Source organism: Equus quagga, chromosome 14, assembly GCF_021613505.1.
Source record: "Equus quagga isolate Etosha38 chromosome 14, UCLA_HA_Equagga_1.0, whole genome shotgun sequence".
In the NCBI taxonomy this organism is placed as follows: Eukaryota; Metazoa; Chordata; class Mammalia; order Perissodactyla; family Equidae; genus Equus; species Equus quagga.
In genome coordinates this window covers 73,497,132-73,520,184 of record NC_060280.1, presented here as the reverse complement: position 1 = coordinate 73,520,184, position 23,053 = coordinate 73,497,132, and the positions used below count along the sequence as shown (strand labels likewise).

General features: G+C 50.1%; 1 protein-coding gene across 4 annotated transcripts in view; it reads right to left on the bottom strand.

Moving 5' to 3' along the window:
- Positions 1-23,053, bottom strand: part of LOC124252362 (coiled-coil domain-containing protein 15-like) — a 108,829-nt gene that overhangs the window by 4,349 nt on the left and 81,427 nt on the right. For all 4 annotated transcript variants that reach the window (XM_046685747.1, XM_046685748.1, XM_046685751.1 and 1 more), the window contains 11 exons: positions 7,995-8,076; positions 7,417-7,510; positions 7,205-7,283; positions 5,294-5,429; positions 4,724-4,800; positions 3,742-3,908; positions 3,107-3,144; positions 2,676-2,828; positions 2,246-2,336; positions 750-812; positions 325-410 (listed from right to left, as the gene is read on the bottom strand). In XM_046685747.1, coding sequence (XP_046541703.1) covers positions 325-410; positions 750-812; positions 2,246-2,336; positions 2,676-2,828; positions 3,107-3,144; positions 3,742-3,908; positions 4,724-4,800; positions 5,294-5,429; positions 7,205-7,283; positions 7,417-7,510; positions 7,995-8,076 — 1,066 coding nt within the window. The remainder of the gene's footprint in view (positions 1-324; positions 411-749; positions 813-2,245; positions 2,337-2,675; positions 2,829-3,106; positions 3,145-3,741; positions 3,909-4,723; positions 4,801-5,293; positions 5,430-7,204; positions 7,284-7,416; positions 7,511-7,994; positions 8,077-23,053) is intronic.

Below are 23,053 nucleotides of genomic sequence, written 5' to 3'. Positions count from 1 at the left end.
GATGGAGGGTCTATGACGTGGTAATCTATTGTTTCCCTTTTCCCAAAAAGTCTTCTCTCCTGTCTCACCTCAATCTCTTATTCTTTCCTTGGTCAAGAAGTTTAGCAGCTGGTCTCCCACTTTCCCACCAAGGCCAAATAGTTACTAATCCCTTTCCAACATTCTCAGTCTGGACCTCTTCCTGTGCTAACCCTGGCTCCTCCTCCCCAGGCTGTGCACAGAGAGGTACACACATGCAAAGAGACAGGTGTGTGTGTAAATGCCCAAGCTCAGTGGCCCACACGCACATAAGCATATGCACTTGGCCCTCGAGGTCATACACACCATAGGGGCAGCCAAGATGAGCATGATGCAGCAAGTGGTGGCCCTGCCATTCGTGTAGTCAGAGATGAGCCCCGCCACGATGCCACCTGGAACACAAACCAACTCACACACAGCTGCCTAGGCACAGCCACAGCCTCTCGGTCACGGGTCCCCCAAGCTTTGCCCCAACCCTCTGCCCAGCACTAGCCTGGGCCTGGCACCCAGGGCCGGCAGAGCTTCTGCCTCCCGCAGCCCTCCCTGTACCCACTGCTTACAAGAAGACCAAAGGTGGCCATCTTTCTTAGGGCCACCCAGCTGGGCAGGAGCCCTTTTTCTTCTGGTGCCACCTACTCAGGTCACGTCCCATTGGACCTGTCCCTTCTTTCTGAACCCCCACAAAAGAAGAGGGGAATGCAGACTAGAGGCAGAGCAGGGCAGGGCCTCACCTATGATGCCACCAACATCAAAGAGCGTAGACAGGTCCCCAGCCTCTTTGGCACCAAAGTGAGCTATGGAAAACACAAATGTGTGGTCGGATGTGCGGGCTCAGGGCGAACATCCTGGAGTGCCACAGCCAGAAAAGTCTCCACAGAGCACCTGACTCAGCTCCACTGCCTCCTTTTTCAGAGGAAGGAGTGAGTGCTCTGGGGAGGTGATTGGCCAGGTCTCAAGTGAGTTTGGGGCCAGATGCCCTTTCTGGCCCCGACTCCAGTACTGCCTTCTCCCTCTGCAGGATGGCCTTGACCTCTCTGGATAGCCCTCCCCTGAAAGCGCTGGGATCTGGCCCTGGAGAGCCCTGTCCCACTGGGCCGCCTCTCCCCTAGAGGCACAACTGCACTCACTGAGCCTCAGCCCAGCCAGCCACTCTGCTCTGCTCTGCTCCTGACCTAGCAGCAGGGCCCCACCAGCAGCTCTTCACATAAACGGAGCCAGAAAGAAACTTGCAGGAAAATGGGGACCTCAGGTCCCAGGCCTTCCCTTAGGATTAGAAAAAGGAATGTCCAGAAGCTTGAATTGTAGCCCAGCCCTCAAGGTTGACTCATACTCTGAAGTCAACACCAAGGCCACAAAACAGTGTCCACAGAGCCACCTGGTGCTCTCCCCCTGGCTTTGAGAGAGGCCTCTCAGACAGGCTGTGGGGCAAGTTACAGCTTGAGATCTGGCCCTGACTGAGCCCCACAGTATCCTGCTCAGTGCAAGTACAGCGTGTGGCCAGGCAGCTTTGGCCTCCCACAGGGCTTGGAGGAGGGTGAGAGCGCCTCGGCCCATGGAGCTCTGCAGCTCCAGGGGCTGCTCCTTCATAGCGTAGCCACCTGAGCCATAGGAAAGCAGAGACCCAGGCCAGGTGGACATTAATGTCCTTTTTCAACCACGAAAGTGACCTCTCCTCATCTCTACATCCTGGGGCAGGGGTAGGGGAAGGGGAGAGTAGGTCCACAAGACGGGCAGCCCAGCAGACCAGGCACAAGGCGTCAACGCCATGAGGCTCCAGTGGCCCCTGGGAGAGGAGAGCAGTGTACATCACCAGGCTACAGGCAGTGGGATAGCTCACCAGGCCCTCTTGCCTGGGCTGTGGGACGCTCAGGGGACTCCATGAGGCATTCAAAAGGCAGACCTTTTCCATCACCCTCCATGCCACCCATCTATGAGCCAAGCAGCCTGGAGGTGAGTTTCTCCTACACTTACAGCTGGAGAAGAAGTTAGGGAGGATTATGGAACAGAGCTTTGAGTTCCTAACCCGCAACTCAGTTCCAAAGGAGGAAAGGTGGCTGGAATCCAGGTCTTGGGGTGATGTGCAAGTGTTAGCTTCCCGTTTAAAAAACAAAACCTCCTTTTGCTCTAGGAGCGGATCCACAGAAATCCTGCCTATATCCTGGAATCACATGACAGGTTTCCTCTCCCCTCAGAGATCCCGCCCCACCTCTTCTCCCCAGGAGCTTACCCACATTGAAGATGTAGAGTGGCAGCCAGTAGAGGAAGGTGTAACTGACCAGCTTGGCAAAGAGCAGACACAAGGAGAACTCAATCACGCCCTGCGGAGGTAACAGAGGGCACGTGGAAAGGATGCAAGTAACCCTTGTCCAGGGCAGCCCCAAGGCTAGCTTGGCACCACCCCAGGCCTTTCCACCACCTACCACACAAAGAAACCTTAAATACCTACTCAATCTTAGTAAAAGCACTGTGCCTGCTGTTCAAACGCTGTGTCAAGACAAGCCCCTCATGTTACCCTCCCCAAGTCAGCCACTCACCCTAAGAATCTTGTGTAAAGAGATTCTGGAAACCAGAGATGACCCTGAGCATCCTCATCTCCTGATACCCAACAGAAAAATCTGGAGAGCCTCCCACCTCCCTCCATTCCACAGACTTCTCACCGGGATCCGGAGTGCTCCAAGGAAGCTGATGGCAGCAGGCTGAGTGCTTGGCTCCTTGGAGCATCTGGTAGCAGTGTCCAGGCTGCTCTCCCTGCTGGAGTAGGGCCCATTCCCAGGGTCCTCAGGGTTGTCCTCCTTCTCTTCTGGTCCACCCTGAGCAGATATGAGCCTTTGCTGTAGGCACGTCCACCTCCCACCGGCTGGAGGGATAACCCATGTGAGAGGTAGGGGCTGCCACACTGGAAGAGGTCTATGTCCCTCTCTTGGACTGAACTGACCTCCTGCCAGACCATGGGGCTGTCGGGGAGCCAACCCAAGGGCCTGACATTGGGCCTGTAAAGTGACTCCCTCCAACTGCCCGGTCCTCTCTGGGAGCAGCCCTGCAGATGGAGGAGGAGGGCAGGGATTGGGTTAAGGGGGCTCACACGTACATGGTGCTGAGGAGGGGTGCAGTCCACATCTTCTGGGTCTGAAAAAAAAGCCTTCTAAGAAGCGTTCCAGCAGGCCCTCACCTTGTACTGGGTCTGCCCCCTGCCCCCAAGGGTAGCCAGTGTACTTCCTGGCGAGGGAGCCTGGACAGGGGCTCTGAAGACCACCTTCTAAGCCTGGCTCCCCTAACAACCAGCTCTGTCACTAGTACCTTGTGGACTTTGGTTCTCTTGCTACAAAGTGGCCATACTACGCAGCCTAGCCCACTCACAAGGCCATCAGAGACGGGGGAAGAGAACAGCAGATGTGGGGACTGCTCACTGTGAGAGCCCCGTCAACTCCACCTTCCTCTTCTCACACCTCAGATTCAGCCAGCCTTTGCCGAGCACTGACTATGGGCCAAGCGTCCTAGCTACATCCTCTCACTGAAACCTTCAACTATCCTAGGAAGTAGATGTTGTTATTCTTATTTTACAAATGGGAAAACTGAGGCTCAGTGAGGTTGTTTGTCCCGTCACACATCTGTCCTCCAACTCCGTAAGTAATCTTCCCACTCTAGCCAGCTGCCTTCTCCTAGAGCCCTCGAGAACTGGGAGGCTCAATGCTGGGCCCTGTGGGGAGGGAGGGGCCCACTCACATTCGATGAGGAAGAGGAAGGTGATGACGCCCATGGCAGCGGTGATGATGCCTGGCACCACAAAGGACAGGCCCCACTGCCCATTCACCCAGACGCCGGCGATCAGGGAGCCCAGGATGTTGCCCACGGATGTGTGGGAATTCCAGACGCCCATGATGAGCCCCCGCCTGGAGGGGAGGGAGGGCAAGGAAGGAGAAGGGAGAGAGTAGAAAATGTGAAAAGAGAAGCACAGGGTTCATCGCACTGCCCTGGCCAAGTGCTGCCCAGACACCAGTCAGGGAGGAGGGGGTGACAGACACGCGACAGCAAGGCCTGGCATCCGCTCCTCTCAGCCAGCTCCCTGAACAGCACACACAGGGCTTCCAGAAGGGGCTCTTGCTGCCCTGAGGGTGTCGAGCCCCCACCATCCTTCTCTCTTGCCCTGTGGCTGTTACCCTAGAGCACTGCTCCTCAAGCAGGGGCAATTCTGCCCCCAGGGGACATTGGCAATGTCTGGAGATTTTTGATTATCACAGCTTGGAGTATGCTACTGGCGTCTGGTGGGTCGACGCTGCTGAACGCCCTGTGATGTTTAGGACAGCCCCAGAGCAAAGGATCATCCAGCCCCAAATGTCAGTAGTGCTGAGGTTGAGAAATCCTGCCCCAAAGCAACTTTTTTTGCATGAAAGCCAGTTGAAGAAAAAGAAAAGCACAGTTTTATAGACTTCATTTTTGTCTTCATGTAAAATAGAAATTCATCTATCATGAGAAAAAAGCATAACTAAGATTGCCTGTTTTATGGGTTAAAACCTCATCAATGAGAAAATCAGTGCTACTTTTTAGTCACTAAACGAAATGTCTGTGTCTCGGCATGTGAGTCAGCAAGATGGAGGCAAGTTTCCACTCTTTCCCCCTGAAATTATACTAGGGGGCCACGAGTACCTGCCCCCTACCCCCAGCCTTCTCGGAGGACCTCCCACTCCTCCTCTCTCATCACACTTACTTTCCCTTCCCGAACCAGTTGCCAACACAGGTCACCACAGAGGGCCAGCCTGTGGTCTGGGCAAGTCCATTAAAGATCTGCAGGGAGAGAGGAGGTAGCTGGGACAGGCCTGGGCCGGGCTGCCAACCCCTGCTCTGACCCCTGCTGGGCTGAAGAGGTTCAATATCATGGTTGAGGGGCCTCCACAGTCCACACTGCAGACTCCCCTTCCCTCAAACGCGTAGACACACACTCTAATGCAATGACATAATTTCTCCTCTGGCCCAAGATCCTTCGCTACAGAGACCAAGCTTCTCAGGCCTTTAAGTGACCTCAGGATACTGCTCAGCGCAGACTTACAACTGTAAGTCTTACAGTTCAGACTTCAGACTTACAACTGAGTGAACAAATGCACAACTGTGGGAAGTGGGACTCAGACCTCCTGAAGCATAGCCGGGGCCCGCTGGGTTGGGAAGGAGGTGTTCATGGCCCAAATCTGCCATGACCTGGGGGCAGCTGGGAAGGACTAACGGCCTCCAGGATCATTTCTGTGATGGCAACAGGGCCCGAGTGCAAGATGGAGGCTCGTACCTGGATGAGCACAAAGTACCAGAGCATGTGGATGTTCCAGAAATATCCCAGGCCAAAGAGCGCAGTGAAAAGGCCGCTGAGCAGCATTCCAGCTGAAAGGTAATAACGGAGGGGGAGCCGCTCCCCAAAAATCCCACTGGAGAAGAGAGTAGATCTGTGGTTAATCTCTGCCCTCTCTGCACTCCTCAACAATCTGCCATCTATTTCTAACCCCACCATGCCACTGAAACGATGCTGGCCCCGGTGACCACCAATGACCTCTGTGTTGCCACATGCCAGAGACACCCTCAGTTCTCCACTCACTAGACTTCTCTGCTTCATTGGATATTGCTGTCCACACTCCTGAAATGTTCTCTCCCTGGCCTCCACGACATCACTGTGCCCATCTTCCTCCCCTTGGCTGACCATTCCCACTCCTTTTCACTTATTTTTCTGGGGAGCAGTCCCTTGCATCGCTTCTATGGTTTTAACTACCACTGCTATGTGTTCAATAGCTCCAAATGCATATCTTCAGTCCTGATCTCTTCCCAGAGCTCCAGGATCTCATCCAGACGCTTTCTGGACATCCTGACTTGGATGCCCCCAAAACATTCACAACTCAACACTCTAAAACCGAACTTCTCTTCCTCCTTCTCCCACCACCCCTCTCTGAGTGAATGGCACCACCATCTTTGGCCACTCAAGACAGAGCCATGGAGCTTCCTCAGTCTCCTACCCCTCACATTCAATCTCCAAGACCCATCCATTCTGTCTCTTAAATAGTTCTCTGGCATGTTGCTCTTCTCCATCTCTGTTACTCCTGTTCTAAGCCAAGGTCTCCTCAAAGCTCAGCTGGACTATTGTAAGTCTGTCTTTAGGATGACCAGGCCTTCAGTCTTGCCCTCCCTCAAATCTATCTTCTATCTATCTAGTCTCACCCTCAGAGTGATCTATCTGAAATGTCAATCTGAATATGACACCTCTGGGTAAAACCCTTTGATGGCTCTCCTTCCTATGCCTGCAGCCTGGCACACAATGACCTCATTCTTCAGCCCATCTCCTGCTACTACTTCCTTCAAATTTTACACTCTAGTAAACCTGGCATTAGTCCCCCCACACCCAGATCATGCTGTTTCTTTATTGATTTATTATGCCTTGATTTACTTGATTGTGCCTTGATTACTTGACTTACTTGATACTTGATTTATTATGCCTAGGCTGTTCCTTCTGCCTAGCCACTTCTCTACCGCCAAGCCCAATTGTTCTTCATCAGTTCAAGTATCATCTCCTCCAAGAAGCCTTCCCTAACCCTTTTTCTCCAATCCCAGCTCAGACTAAGTGCCTACCTCTGAGCCCCCAGAGCACCCTGTAGCCACCTCTGTCACAGAGCCACCATACTGTTTTGTAACTAGCTGCTGATGTACTGGTCACCCTCATTAAGCTATGAGCTCCTTGAAGGCAGTACTCTGTTTATTCATCTTTGATTCGTGACAGCAAACACCATGCTTGTTATGTAAAAGCCATGCTTGCTGTGCTAATTTAGGTCCAGGACAGGACGGGGATTTTCTAGCCATCTCTGCGTCCCGAGCCATCCTTGGAGGATCCTAGTCCAGGATAAACCATATTTCAGCCAGACCAATGACACTGCCATCTGAGTTGAATAAACTCAGAAGCAGCATCCAGGAACAACTTTCCAGGAAAAAGAGCTACTGAAAGTGGGAGTCTGCCAGGGGGAGGAGCAGGCTCAGTGACCGTGGTGAGGAAACCAGAATGGCTGTGGGCTGATTGCATGTGTGGAAGTCTCGGTCTCATTTCCACCTGAGGGGGCCATTGGCATTTGCCCTTCAACCTGGCTGCCCCCAGGTTAGTCAAGGGGAGGGGGCAGCTTGGAACAATACTGCTCTGGACGTCGCAGGCTCTAATCTCTCTTACCTGATAAACATGCCGATGGCATAGGCCACAAGGAAGGCATTGTCCACGGCCCCCAGTAACTCCTTGTAGTTGTTCTGGTCTGAAAGCAGACAGGAGAAACAGAAAGCTGGCTGCTTGACTGCCCCTGCAAGAAGCCCTTTCTGGCCTCAGACAACCCCTTCCTGGGTAGGGGCTAGTGAGGGACAGGGAAGAGCAACTTGCCACATTCTTACCAAATGGAGCCCAGCTGCACCACGTGGTGTCATTGAGACTGTGGGTGTCGTTGATGGGGTGGATCAGCTCTGAGCAGTTCTGGTGCAGACGGCTCTGGAGCAGCAATGGGATGCACAGGTCAGGAGTCACGTCATGGCCCCAGAGCCCACTCAGCCCAGAGAGGAGCAAGTAACTTCCCTCCCCATCCACATCAGCACTGCTGTCTCCTTGTTCCTTCCTGTGGCGTCTCCTCCTCTAGGAACTGACTACAGGGACAAGTGGCTGCATCAGAACCTTGGGTAAGGGCAAGGGGAAGTCTACGAGTAGAACCCATAGATCCTGGTCTCTGCTCTCTTGTTCCACTCACAGCCGCCAACACCACTGTCTTGGTGAGTAAACTCAAAAGGAGCACCTAGGGAAACTTCCCAGGAAAAAGAGCTGCTGAAAGTGGGAGTCAGCCAGGTGAAGGAGCAGGCTCGGTGACCAGGCAAGGGAATAAGGATGGTTATGGGCCGAGCTCCAGACAATTCTATTGAAGTGTGTTTCTGCTGGGGCCCAGCATCTCCTGCATTCTTTCTTACTGCCAGGCCAGCCTCACCTTGACAACACTGATGGGCTTCCTGGACATATGATAACATGTATAAATGAAGAAGGTGAGCAGCAGGATGAAGCCTCGGAACCTGCAGGAAAAGGCAGGCATCTGGGTTAGCAGGAAGCTCAGACTCAGTATCCCACCTGTGTCCACTCTGGCAGCCCCAGGGCCTCAGCACCACTAACTCTCTAACTTCAGGCTCCTCTCCAGACACAAGTTCCTTGGGGCAGAGGCCGAGGGGAGGGTAGGAACAGATGCCCAGAGGCCAGGGTTCTCAGGGGGCCCTATCTCCCTGGTCCCAACTCCTGAGGCTTTCTAACAGAGCTGGCTCAGTACCAGCACCCTAGACAACACCAGAGTACCTCCTCCTGTTCTTGCCATCTCCTGTCACCTCTACTTCTCTTGGGCCTCACTGAGGTCAGGGTGCCTCCATGTATGGGGGTGTGAGAGAGATGGGGGCAGGGAGGGAGAATCATTTTTTTTTTTTTTTAAAGATTTTATTTTTTCCTTTTTCTCCCCAAAGCCCTCCGGTACATAGTTGTGTATTCGTTGTGGGTCCTTCTAGTTGTGGCATGTGGGACGCTGCCTCAGCGTGGTTTGATGAGCAGTGCCATGTCCGCGCCCAGGATTCGAACCAACGAAACACTGGGCCGCCTGTAGCGGAGCGCGCGAACTTAACCACTCGGCCACGGGGCCAGCCCCAAGAGAATCATTTTTAAAATATCAGAAATGTTGGGAGCAGAAGGGAGGGAGAAGTAGGAGGAGGATGTGACTTTAAAGTGAAGTCAAGGGGCCAGCCCTGTGGCCGAGTTGTTAAGTTTGTGCGCTCCGCTTCAGCAGCCCAGTTTTACCAGTTTAGATCCTGGGCACGGACATGGCACGGCTTGTCAGGCCACACTGAGGCGGCATCCCACATGCCACAACTAGAAGGACCCACAACTAAAAATACACAACTATGTACCGGGGGGCTTTGGGGAGAAAAAGGAAAAACTAAAAAATCTAAAATAATAATAATAATAAGAAATAAAGTGAAGTCAATACTCCAGGAAAGCCAAGAACACAGCAGAAATAACACCTGCTGCGGCCCAGCTAGAGCAGAGCCCAGACCATAGTTGCAAATGTGGCAACAGTGGGAAAGCTGGTGACAGAATGCAGGTCCTCCTCCTACTCCCAGTCTAGGCCATCCACTAGACAGAAAGATCATTCTTTCCATCTGTGGCTCACACATCACATGTGCCCTCTCCTAGGCCCCCATTTCTCATCCCATGCACTGGTCTGGGATGGAAAGAACAGTTGAGCCAGGCACCACTAAAGTTTCCAGTGTACACCCAGCCCTTCTCCTTCTGCTGAGGCTCTAGGGAAGGGCCTCAATGTCCTCCTGAGTCACTGTCTGCTTCCCCAGCAGAGCATCAGCTGAGCCGGGTCAGCAGCCAGGAGCCAGTACATGGAAAATAGACTTCATAATGGACCCCCAGCTCAAGAGAAAGGGCAGGCATTAGGGAAGGCCCAGCGCCTTGGGTGATTAAAGATCTCATGGAGAAGGGTGGGGAAGAAGGGTAGGAAGGGCTCCGAAGCCCTTTCCATCCCTCAACTCCAAGAACCCAAGAAACAGGACACTGGAGGCTCACTCTGCCTTCTCTAGGGATCTGCCTCCAAACCCCAAACTCACTTCCCCTGAACATGTCATGAAGGCTACCATTTGTGAAATAAAGGGGTATTTCAGCAGAGCCCGAATTTAGGTTGGGGTCCCAGGCGCCTTCTCACTTCACCCCTTTCTAGCTGGGCTCTCAGTCTCCATGCTCTCCACTGCCCAACAGGGTATCTTTTTAAAAGAATGAAGGTACACATGCTCCCCCTCCATTACCTGGCTTAACATTTTCCAGTGGCTCTCCATTCCATTAAGAAGAGAGTTCCAAGTATTTAGTCTGGATTTCACGCTCCTCTACAACCCAGCCTCTCTGGCTATCAGTTCCTGGAGGTGCGTGGGTGGATCACAGAGGTTCTCCAGGGAATCTAGGATTACTCCAAGTGACTGTCCCAGTGATTGACCTCAGCAAGCGTAGTGGAAGCAAATTAGGGTCCTTCCAATTGGCATATGGCTCATGGACTCCTAGTTCAGGGACTTCTAGAATCTGGGAGAGATTCTCTGAATTTGGAGAGGGTGCCCAGTTGGCCTTCTTCAAAGAGCAATGAATGGAAGAAAACCACAGCCCTACAGATGACACCAATCCAGTGCCCTGCCTGGGAAAAAGCTGAAAGCTTTGAGTGATGCCTCTAATTTACTGTGTAATCAAATGCAAGTTGCTAAACCTTTTTTGCCTCTGGTTTCCTCATCATGTGCACATGGATGACAACACCAACCACATCTATCTCAAAGACAGTTGAACACAATATTACTCTCACCCTAGTCCCTAGGTCCCTGCTGTACCACTTTTAAGACCGTTAGGGCTCAGCTGAGCCTCTCTAGGCTGCCACATGGATGCAGGCACTGACCATGGTGACAAATCAGATCCACTCTGGGTATGAAAGATCCCTGAGTCCCTAGCTCTGACTCTTCTCCCATAACAGGTGTGGCAGTGAGGCTCTTGCCACCCATGGCGGCTGGTGTTGCCTGGGAAGCCAGGCTGCAACTCAGTAGACATGCTGAGCCCTCTTAGGAGCTGGTCAGAGTCAATGAGGTGCCCAAAGGTATAGCTTGGCTGCCAGCCACCCTTCTCCTCCCACACCCAACTCCCCACCACCACACTGCTTCAACCCCAAGCACCAGGACCCGCCCACCTAGGAGGGACCTCAGACCACTCTCCCTTGACTTTCTCCTGCCTGTGGTCACAGGTGGTCTCCTTATCTGCTTCATCTGGAGTCCTCTCCCTCTCAACCATGGGTAGGAGGAGCTGTGACAGAACAGCAGACACATTCATGCCCCTTTCTGACATCCTGATTCTCTGCGGCAGAAACAAGACTGCTCTCCTATCTACATCCGCCCACGTCCCTACCATGTGTCAGGCTCTGTGCTAGGGATCCAGCAATAAGCAAGAGAAGTTGTAAGAGAGATCTCTGCCCTCCAGAGGCTCACAGGTCAGTGGGGAGACAAACAGAATTGGTGTGACAGTATTATAACAGAGGGCAGCCCTGCATGACATGGAAGCAAAAAGGAGGGACACTGAGCTCAGCTGGGATGGCAGCAGTGTCAAAAAAGGATTCCTAGAAGTAAGGCTTTACTGGAATCTTCAAAAACAAGTGGGAAGTGGCCAGGTCAACCAGGGCTGGGGCAGGGAGCATGTGCCGGGAAGAGGGAACTGCATATGCAAAAGCATAGAGGCATGAAATAAACTACCTGTTTGGGGAATTCTACACAGTTCAGGATATATAGAAGGTGGGGCTGAGCCAAGCATAGAAGGAGAGTGGCTGGGAAGGAAGCAGGGAACAGGTCATGTAGGGCCTTAGGTGCCAAGTTGTGAAGTTTAGATTTTCTCTAGAGGGTGATGGGAAGTCATTGAAGGGGGTTGGGATTTTCTAGGTCAGAGATTTCTGGGCACAACCCAAGCTAAGCCAGGCGAAGACCCAGGGCTCTGCCCTGTTGATTATTTTGGGAAGCCCAAGATAGTCTTCCTCACAGAAGGCAGGGCCAGTTCCCTCTGCCTTTTCCATTCTGCCAGCCACTCCACGGGCACACAGCAACACCATAAGGAGCCCGTGGGTGCTGCATCTCAGGGAGTTGATGTCTATATGATAAAAGAGCAAGAACTTAGGAATCAGGCAAAACCTGGCTTCATTCCTTAAACCTGTTTGCTTATCTGAATAGTACATCACCATTCTCAGAGGGCTAGTGATAAGTTAATGGAGGATGCATAGAACAGGTCTTACGTGTCCCCGACACCCCGTGGGGACTTAAAAATGGCAGCTAGTATTATTTCAGATTTTTAGATGAAGAAGAGCAGCTAGCTGGAGGGGGCAGAGGCTGCCCATGCTGCTCTATGTGTTGGCACCAAACTCCTCCGGGTGGTGGGGGTTCCAGGTGCTGGATTCATGGGGCAGGTAGGGACTTGGAGGCAAGCACAGCTCCCTCTTCCCTACTTCCCCAGTCTACCCATACCTGGGCTAGATGGACACAAAGATCCCCTAAAGCTACTAGTGCCCTCACCTTGCCTGAGGTAGGTTCCAGTGCAGATAGAGGAGCCTACAATGGGACAGAGCAGAGCCTTGGCCTCCTGTGACCTGCCCACATGCTCCCTCAGGAGCAGACAGGGAGGATCAGCAGAGGATCACACTGATATCCTAACCTGTGAGATTCTAGCCTGCCCTCCGCCAGGGGCCTGATTTGACCTTTCTCCCAGCTCTGACCCCAACCTCCAGTAGAAAACATGACACCCAAGATAGCAAGTGAGTCATGATTCCCGGGGTGGGCAGGAGGTCCTCAAGTGTGCTATGTGATGCTGGGCCTGGCACTAGCCTTCTCTGGGATTTCCTGCCTGGACTCCAGAGAGATGGAGAGATGAACTCAAAGTCCAATAGCTAGTCGGGCAGATCAGCCCAGGAGCCAGGCCTTCTCTTAGTCCAATCCTCTTTCCATTCCTCTCTGGCAGCTGTTCTAAGAAAAAGGCTAAGGTGCCATAGTTCAAAGGGGATGGGTGACATTTGTCAAATTAAGGGCTAGGCTAAACTGTGGTCAAGGCTGACAAACTAGCAGTAACTCACAGGAAAGACAGCTGACGTGCTCCTGCAGTGTGTAGAACCCGAAGGTTTCACTTCCCTTCTCACAAGCCATCCTTCAGAATCAAGAGGCCCGAGAAAGGGAGCAGGTGGAAAAATATACACAGCTGGGCCTTGCATCACTAGCCCCAGGGTGGCTGTGAAGGGGGAGGGATGGCAGTCCAGGTGCTGGGCCAGGCTGGCAAGCAGGCCAAGGACCAAGGACCGTGCGGGCAAGGCCCCTAGACTGCTCCAGGTGGGGCTGGCTGCCCTATGACCCTATAAATCTTTGCTAACAAGAAGTGGCACTTCTTAGAGTCCCACTTCCCCCTACCTGACATCAGTTACTGAGTAACCAAGTCAGATAGAGAGGTGAACTAGCTATCTCTTAATTACTATCTGACAGTCCAGTTATTAAAAGAGTACGAAAATAGCTTTATCGATCTTGTTAAGACTTTGCACTAGGAATGCTTCCGAGGTACCACAAGGAACAATGTGTCCCAAAGCCCCAACAGATAAAAAAACAAACAAACAAAAACCCTAATGGACCTACTAGCACCAACAGTACAACAAAAAACAGCACAGCAAAGGGACGCTGACCTTAGGAGATGCTGGAAAGAGATCCTCTTTCCCCAGTGGCTACCCCGTAATCCCCCCATCCCTGTATCCTGCTTCCTTGCTTTGCAACCATGTTGTTGACTGTCCTTACCCCCATGTAAGGTCAGTGGGGACTTAATCTCTCTCATCGACCAATCCCCACCACCACCTGCTTCAATCAGGGGCTGCTAGTAGATGTCTAAGTCTGCTCAGGTGGCCACGTAACAGGCTGGGCTGGCTGTGGCTGCAGGTGATCTTGGCACTTGCCCTGAGCAAATGGACTTGGTGGCCTGTCCTTGGATATGTCTGTTCTGGGACTCAGGAGATCCGAAAAGGATAGAGGGTTGGGAACAATAAGAACCAGACTAATGGTGACAGTGCCACCTGACAGGCACCTACTGACTGCCAAATCCACTGGCACTGGGAGACATCCTGGTAGGGAAAAGGCCAGCCTGGAACCAACACCACAGAGCAGAGCCCTGAGCTAGGCCTTCAGTGTACAAGACGGGACAGGGACAGGCAAAGTCTGGGAAGGCCTCTGAGGACGGAGGGCACCAAGCCTTCTTGGGCCAGAAAGCTAGCCCAAGGAATCATCTACTTGTTACCTTTCCTCCACCTGGGACTTGAGTACTTGCTCAGGGGACCCCAAGTCCTTCCCAGAGAAGGGAGCCATTGGGTAGTAGCTACAAGTTGCCCAGGACTTTATATAATAAATGAGTGGATAAAATAATGATCTTTTTTAGGAAAGAGGAAAATATAGGATAGATTGTTTTGCTTTGAGAAGGAAGCTGAGTAGGGGCACCCTGAGTACTCAGACAGAATGAAAAGACATGGCTTTAAGCTACAGCATGAGGTTTTGTTTAGACAACTGGAATAACTGAAAGAGTGCGAGAGTTGGTAGGTTTTGGAAGAGGTGGTCAACAGATATTAAGTTGGTCTTTCTTCTGAAGAAAGGCTATGCAAACAGCACAGATGGAAATGTGTTGATGATGGCAGAGCTATGGTCCTGCCCAGGGAGGTAAGATGATGGCCTTCCTCTCAGGATTCTCTAGAGGCCTAGCCCCATGCCTCACCCTCGTCCACCCCTCCTCCTGAGCATGAAGGATCCAGGGGATGAGGCATGAGCCAGGGGCCAAAAGGAGAGCAGCTCCCCCAGAGTCCCCACATCACACATCAACTCAGGGAAATCAGATCGGGGGAGTCATGGGCTTCAGGGACACTACCCCTGTGTCTGTCCTCAATTCTGTTGTCACTTTGGAACAGCTCAACTCTGACCTCAACACTCAGTTGGTACAGCTTGAATGGAAGAAATAAGGCCTTGGCCAACCATATAGACCATTCCAAAACCCTTGCCTTCTAGACCAGTCCATGGGGTCTGAGTCAGATAGCCTCACTCAAAGCCAGGGAGGCACACACAAGTCTGCTTTGTAAGGAGGGAAAGAGGAAACAGCAGGGTGGAAGAGGAAGCAGAAGGCAGCTGGGGCAGAAGACAGCAATCACGAGTGGGTGGGGGAGGGGAGTGCTGCAGAGTCACATGTTCTGGCAGACCAGCCCTGACTCTTAGTGTGGAGGGGGGTGGGGGCAAGGATAATGGGTTTAGCCCTCCAGGTTCTCCTCCAGGATCTCATTCCTCCTCAGAGCAGCCTCTCACCACCATAGCTCTTTTTAAGGAGCCCTTTCTGCTGCCTTTACCAAACACCTCTTTGTAGTTACCAGGAAAATAAGGCAGGAAAAAACTGCTTTGGCAGCATCTGGAGCAACTTATCTAAGGCCATGGGAGAATAGGGAAAAGAACGTTAGACCTAGACCAAAAGAGGCTGAGTCTTAATTTCTGGTTCTGCTACTTATTGTGACCTTGGGCAAGTTGTTTAACCTCTCTGAGCCTCAGTTTGATCTTCTTTTAAGTAAGATAAACTCCTGCCACACAAGATTGCTGTCAGGATTAAATGAGATATAATGGATCTGGCAATGTGAGCCCTCAGCACACTCAGAGGGTAGAGCCATTCATCCTAGCTGCAGCCACCAGCCAGCCTTGGCCTTTGCAGCTCACTGGGAAGATCAGGGTGTGGAGAAAAAGAGCAGTTGTGGGAGTTCATAGCTCCTGCTTTCCTGCCTGTCCAATGCCCATCCTCCCCCCCATTCCTGCTCATCCAGCAGCTCATCCAGCTGGTTCCTCCTCCCACAGGCTTCTCTTCTCCATGTTCTGAGCTGTTCTTCTTCACAGGGCCCCAGGAAATGGGCCCAGCCCCATAAGCACCAGCCACAGTCATCTCTCTGGCAAGATGCCCATGTTGCAAGCTGCCCCCAGACATGCTCATGCAGATGCTGGCACAGGAGGCAGGGCACTGGCCAGGCCCAGGGGTAAGGAGGACTCTGAAAGGCTGCTAACAAGCTATCCAGCCCATCCTGACACAGAAGGTCTGACAGGAGAGGAGAAGGAGGGGCAGTAGTATCTTCCTGGGCAGAATCTCCTCAGGGTCTCGGACTTTTGCTTGCATACCTCATGCCACCTGCCTCTCAGCCCCATCTGCAGGGACTGCACCTTCGGCACCCCATGCTCCTGCCAGCTGCAGCCACATGTTACCAGTCCTGAAGAGACAGGCTATGGCTTCACTTCTCTACCTTTGCTGGCTCTGTGACCTCTGCTCTGAATGCCTCCAGATCCACGAAGTCAAATGCTGCCTTTTCCTCCTGAGGATAAATCACTCCCTCCACAAAAACTCACAAGCACCTAGCAATTAGCAAGTACTAACTGTCTGCTAGGCACTGGGCTAAGCACTTTAGGTATCTTCTCATTTAATTTCACCAAAACACTGTGATATAGGAACACCGTTACCTCCATTTTATAGACAAGGACCTGGAGCCTTAGAGAGATGGGTGATTTGACTAAGGCCAAATGCTCATAGGATCTTTCTCCCTCCCACACTCTCATCAGGAGGAGGGCAGAAAGAGCACAGGCTTGGGAGTCAGACTAACCTGGATTCAAACTGCAGTTCAGTCATTTACTAGCTATGTGACACTGGATAATGGACACATAACTTCTCTTGCGTCATTGTACCCAATCTGTTAGGGGGGAAACAAATAATCACCTTGCAGTGAACGACAAATAAACAATGCCTGGCACAAAGTGGTAGGAAAAGTAAGTAGAATTATGGTCAATAATTAATGTTTAGTCAGAGCTTAATACAAGCCTGGCACCACTCTAAGTACCTTTCACGCTGGACCTCATTTAATCCTCACAACAATTGTACGAGGCAGGCATCACCGGGATCCTCACGTTACAGACAAGGATCCAAAGCTCAGGGTCAGTCCGCCCCCCAGCATCCTACTCTAGGAGGGTCTAGCTAGGTCTGCTTTCTTCACTTCTGCTTAAATGCCCTCCTTGGGGACACGGAGAAGCAGTAAGTTTGATAATAAGAGTACACACCTTCTCTCCAGCTTGATTCTTAGTTCTGAGAAGGTAGAGCAATGTTTGAATCATCCTTATAGGCCTCAGAGTTCGACATAATGTACTTACAGTAGCAAGTACATCAGCATTTAGGGTTTGATAGGAGTCCAAATCTACACTCACCAAGAAAGAAGTAAAAGGACACTTATTGAGTGCCCTCCATCAGCCACGAGAGGTCAAGAATATTCACACATCACATTTATCCTCAAGAGCCCACCTGACTTTTACTGATAGGAAACTGAGGCTTAGAGAAGTTAACTACACAAGGCACACAGTGGGGAAAGGATTTCAATCTGGATCTGTCGGAAACATGGGAGATGCTGGAGAACAGAGTAGTTGGATTCACACTTTCAGAAGTGTGTAAATGCTGTTTGTGGATGTAGAAAGCTGTGTTATGTGATTTGTGAGCTCTTCTAAAATGCTTGTGTAGAACAGGTTATTTACAATTATCTACCCTCCCTGCCCCCAATTTTCTCTGAAATACAAGTTACTTTGGTTAAAGGGCATAATTAATATCTACGAATGAGATTCTATTGGGAACAATAGTGGCAGAGAGGTACGACTTTGTATACACATGAGACGTATTTTTGTTTATTAAGAAGAAAAAAGAGAAGTTTTATCCTAAAGTAAAATGACTGGTTGTTCCAGACTAAGACAGAGGACAATGAAGGACAAAACCTAAATGGACAAATTTGTATAAGGTTTGCAGAAAGGGAATTTGATTTGCCTTGGATTATAGTACATGCAAATAATGTCTGAAAAGAAGCAATTAAGTGTGTTAAAGTTTTGTCAAAGCTGACTCAGTTTTAATTTTATTCATATAATTTTCAAAAAGAGGTTGTGGTTCCTTTAGTATCAAATATTATATCAATGTAACATACAGACCTACTCAATCTCTTTAGTTGATATTCTTGGTATATCCTTGGTATATTATGTAAATCACGTTTCAGGACGTTGATATATCACAAAATTTTTTCCTTTATAAAAACATGTTCACCTCATACACTGTTGGTGGGAATGCAAACTGGTGCAGCCACTGTGGAAAACAGTATGGAGATTCCTCAAAAAGTTAAAAATAGAAATACCTTAAGAGCCAGCCATCCCACTACTGGGTATCTATCCTAAGAACCTGAAATCAGCAATTCCAAAAGTCCCATGCACCCCTATGTTCATCGCAGCATTATTCACAATAGCCAAGTCATGGGACCAACCTAAGTGCCCAGCAACTGAGGATTGGATAAAGAAGATATGGTATATATACACAATGGAATACTACTCAGCCATAAAAAAGGACAAAGTCGTCCCATTCATAACAACATGAATAGACCTTGAGGGTATTATGTTGAGTGAAATAAGCCAGACAGAGAAAGATGAACTCTGTATGACTCCACTCATAGGTGGTAGTTAACATATAGACAAAGAGAACTGATCGGTGGTTACCAGGGGAAAGGGGGTGTGGGGGTAGGGTGCTAGGGGTGAAGTGGTGTACGTACAACATGACTAATAATGATGTACAACTGAAATTTCACAAGGTTGTTAACTATCATAATCTTAATAAAAAAACATGTTCACCCATTTTTATAAATCAGATGTAATGTTCACTATCTTCTTTGAAATTAGTCTTACTATGTTTAGACATTGTCTGGATTTTTTTTTTTTTTGGATTGGATTTATTTTGTTTTGCACAGTTCAGGAACAACCAATTTCCTTGTCAGCTGCATTATTCTTCTCATGAATTCTCATCAGATCATTCACTTTTGAAAATTATCCATAATAAATTAATCCATGCCTCTTTAGGTCTGTCACCTTTAAATACTTTCTGTTTTTCTCTGATGCTTCCTTAACGCTCTGCAATCAGCTGTAGGCCAAAGGTTTTATCTTTAACAATCAAGAACTGTCTCAGAAAAGCACTGTACCAGGCACCTACTCTTGGGTACAGGCTTCTGATGGCATCACTTAGACATTTTTAAAGACATACCAGTGGACTGAGTCAGGATTTCCAGAACTCTCTAGCCTAGAAGCTGACAGGTTTATGAGGTTGTTAACTCAAGATTCACCAGAACAAGAATTAACCACAGGGGACTACATGAACTGATAAGGGATGTTTGGAATATTGTTTATGTTGTTACAGTGTTCTATTTTCTGGATATAGAAGGAAGCCTTTTCTCTTTATCTGTAACCTATAATAATTTAGTAGGCCTGTTTTTGTAAAGCAAAATGAAACATTTGTAAATATCTTATTCTCCCTACCTGACCCCTGAGAATTGAGAAACTTGTTGAGTCTTTTTGCTTTTCACAGCAATATGATTATTTGCAAAAGTTCAATAAGAATCTGTCCTCTTTTTTTTACCAGGACATAATTAGAAAATTTGACTATGCAACCAAGGCCTTGCCTGGAATATTGCATTTGACAATGATGCTCATTTAAACAGATAAAACCGGCCCCTTTTAAGGAACTAAGGTTGACCGTATGGAGACAATACTAATAAAACCCTCCAAAGAAAATGGGCTTACTGTGTTCCCTTACAGGTGAATGAGGAAACTCATGCCCTGGCAAGCCCAGGGACTGTAGGGTATTTTGGGGACCTCAAGAAGAGAGGAATTTGCCCAAATTTATAGGTACAGTAGGTAAAACCTAGTGAAGACTGTTGGCTTGGCTTCTTAAACTCAGAAAAGTAAATAATAATAGGCTTAAAAAGTCCAATCAAGATTCCTAATGAAAATTTCCAGCAAAGCAAACTTAACAAGGCTTATATTGTGAATTAACACTCTCCCTGCACTTATATAAACAATCAGATCAGAACTAATGAGACCAACCTTATTTTGTGATCAAGAATAATCTTTCTTAGAGATTATTTTTGATCAAAGCAGGGAAGATTGTAGGGAAAAAAAAAATTGTGTTTCACTGGAAAACTTCATTGTCTAGAGAACACCCATCCAGGCTGGCTGACTGGAGTCCTTCATTGACCTTGAGTTATTTTTCAGTTCCTTGAAGTCCTAGGTAACCAAGAAGTCATGCAAAATATGTGTATGAACTGATAGAGTTTCAATAGTCTTCCCTCCCAACCTGTGGAAAAACCAATTTTGCCTCAATATTCCTAATTTATAAATGGCTATGTTCTTTGGATTTTCTTTCTTTTTTTTTTTTCAATTGTAGTAAAATATACATAACATAAAATTTACCATTTTAACCTTTTTATTTTTTGGAAGATTCACCCTAAGCTAACATCTGTTGCCAATCTTCCTCCTTTTTTCTTCCTTTTTTTCACCCAAAGCCCCAGGACATAGTTGTGTACAGTTGTAGGTCCTTCTGGTTCTTCTACGTGAGCTGCCACAGCATGGCTACTGACAGACAAGTCGTGTGGTTCCACGCCCAGGAACCAAATCCAGGCCACCAAAGATGATCGCACCAAACTTGAACCACTAGGCCATCAGGGCTGGCTCCATTTTAACCATTTTCACGTGTCCAGCTCAGTGGCATTAAGTACATTCACACTGTGGTGCAACCATCACCACCATCCATCTCCAGAACTTTTTCATTACCCCAAAGTGAAACTCTCTACCCATTAAACACTAACTCCCCATTCCCCCCCATCCCTGACTTTTCTTTTGAACCGATTATATAACATCTTCTGGCTCCCTCATTATAAGTAAAACAAAATCTTCAACACATATTCATTTTTATATCCCTTATGAGAGTCATGATTTTGTCTTTTTCTGAAAAATATCTTCTAACAGTCCCAAACTCAAAAAGGATCAAGGAAGTAATCTAAATGAGTGAAAAAAGCTGGAAGAGATGAAGACTGTCACCAACTGGAAAGTGTCTAGGGTGACCAACCATCTGGATTCGCCCAGTAGTGAAGATGGTGCGGAAGTAGGATTTCCCATTTTAAAACTAGAATAAGTTGGACATCTTAAGAACACCTGTCCTATCTAATAGGGACTCCTCAACTCCTATTAATATAATTTGGGAATTTAGGCCTGGTATTGCTACACTGCCTGTTTATCAAGAGAAGCCAGGACTCTAGCCATTTATGTAAAATTTTATAATTTGTAAGTGACAGCAACTAACACAATATTTTTAAAAAATGCTGTGCAGACCAAGCAAACTGCTCCAGTGTGTGGCCTCTGAGAGAGTGGGCTAAAACCTCTCCACAGTACCACATCTCAATATGGTGCAGCCTCCCCAGGCCTCCCTTGGTCAGGAGGAAAGCTCATCCAGTGTTGGGGTGACCACCAGATGAGGAGCAGCGGCAGTTCTGACCTGAGATTATGCTCTCCCCAGGCAGGTCTCTCAGGGCCTGGAAACACTCCCTCCCCCACAAGCTCCCAGGACCACTGAGTTCTGGCCTGTGTGTTATCCAAGGGCTAAAAGAGGCCAAAAGGGACACTCAACAAGTCCGATGGCCACTTTTTCAACAACTCCCCCCACCCCCCGCGCCTCGGTTGCCTAGCCTGCAAGTCCAGGTTCCCCCAGGTGCTCAATGAAGCGAAAGTGAGGGGTTCTGAAGGTCTACACCTGGACGTATGTGTGTTTGGAGGTGAGGATGGCAAACGGAACCGATGGCGACTCCCCAGCAGGCCCCCACAGAGGAGTCCGGGGTCGGGATGGGGGTGAGGGGAACGCGGAGTTAGGGAGGATGTGTCATCCACGTTTCTGGCTGGCGCCGCTGAAGGCGACCGGGATCAGACCCTGCCAGAATCCCCGAAGCGCGCAGGGCAGTCCTGCCGAGTGCCCCGAGAGCGGCTGTCCCTCATCACCCGGCACTCCCTTCCCCCCGGTGGCCCGGCCGGCGCCTCCCTCCTGCAGCCCTGCTCACCAGCTGTCCCTGGAGAAGGCGCGGAGGAACCAGACACCCGGAGCCAAGGAAGATCGCATCTTGCCCAGCAGGGACCCGCAGCGCAGAGGGTGGACGCAGGAGGGCGCAGAGCCGGGCGCGTGTCCCAAGTGGGCAGTCAGCGTGGTTTAAATGCCCCGCCGGCCGGCCCGCCCTGGCTCCGCAGCCCGAGGCGGGGAGCCCCCGCCCCCTTGCACCTGACCGCCCTCGGGGTCGGGCCGAGCGCAAACCGACCGCCCATCCTCCGGACAGGTCCGCCGACATCTGAGTCTTGTCGTGCTTTGCCTCCCGGCTACGGACTGATGGCCCTTAGAGATTCTGGGGGCTCCTCCTTCTGCCCTGCTCGTTCAGGCTCACTTCCCGCAGAGGAACCGAAAGCTGCGATCCCAGACGTATCAGCTTTAGGTGTCGTTCCGTCTGCCCGAAGCTGTTCCTGCTGCGCTTTTCGGTCCTGAGAAGTAGTGGCCCCCGACGCAGACCGGGAAACTGAGGCACGCTGGAGGGCTAGAACTGACACCCAGAGGTCCCTCACGTTACGCTGATGTGAGTGCAGGCGCCCCCTCGGAGCGCAGGAGGTTTCTCAGGGAGTTGCAACTGGGCTCAAACATACCTCCCAGGCCCCCACAGGGGCTTGCTGTCCCGCTCGGATTCCAAACGATGTGTGGGGTCAGACAGGACCCTACCGCTCGCCTTCCACAGAGAGACCCGCCTCCCCATTTACTCCCGGGGGTTAAGAGTGTTGCAGCCATTCCTGCTCTGCCTTCTGGAGGCAAGCAGCCAAGCAGCAGTGAGGGGCCAGTCTGGGGCACAGAATTCTGGGCTCTTAATAGTGCTCTTCAGGCCTCTTGCGTGAAGATTGCCAGGGTATGTTTCTACCCATAAAAAGAAGATATTGTGAGATCTTTGGATATAAACCCAAGGGTGAACTAAAGAGGGGTGGAGAGGGACACATTCTCCTGGGGAATAAAGTTGTTAATAGAACATAAAATATGTCTGTGCAAATGGGTTTCAGCTTTAACCCCAGCCTGCCCCTAATTCCTACGAGTGCCCAGGCCCTAAGTGCAAAGTCAGGGAAGTGGAACAACTCCACCAAACAGGTTAGGACCCAGAATAAAGGGCTCGACGGCTACTAGCCCTGGAATCAAGCAAAAAGAGGCTAAGCAGAGTTGTAAAACCCTCTGTTGACGCCAGACCATCAAGGGCAGGGGTCTAGTGGCAGAAATGAAGACAGCAACAAGTAGAGGACAGGAGATGAAGGGACAGAGAGGAAAGAAGAAAGGGATAGAAGGCAGGAGCCAATACTAGATTATGTAAGGTACAGAGAAGTGAAACAGCAAAGGAAGAGCGTAGCTAACAGCAGCTAACTTAATCCTTAATTATACTACACACTAGGCCTAGGTGTACATTCATTTCATTCTTACAAGTCACTGAGGTGGGCATTGTCCATCTGTGAAGGGTGACTGTACGTCCTGGTTTGCCTGGGACAATCCCAG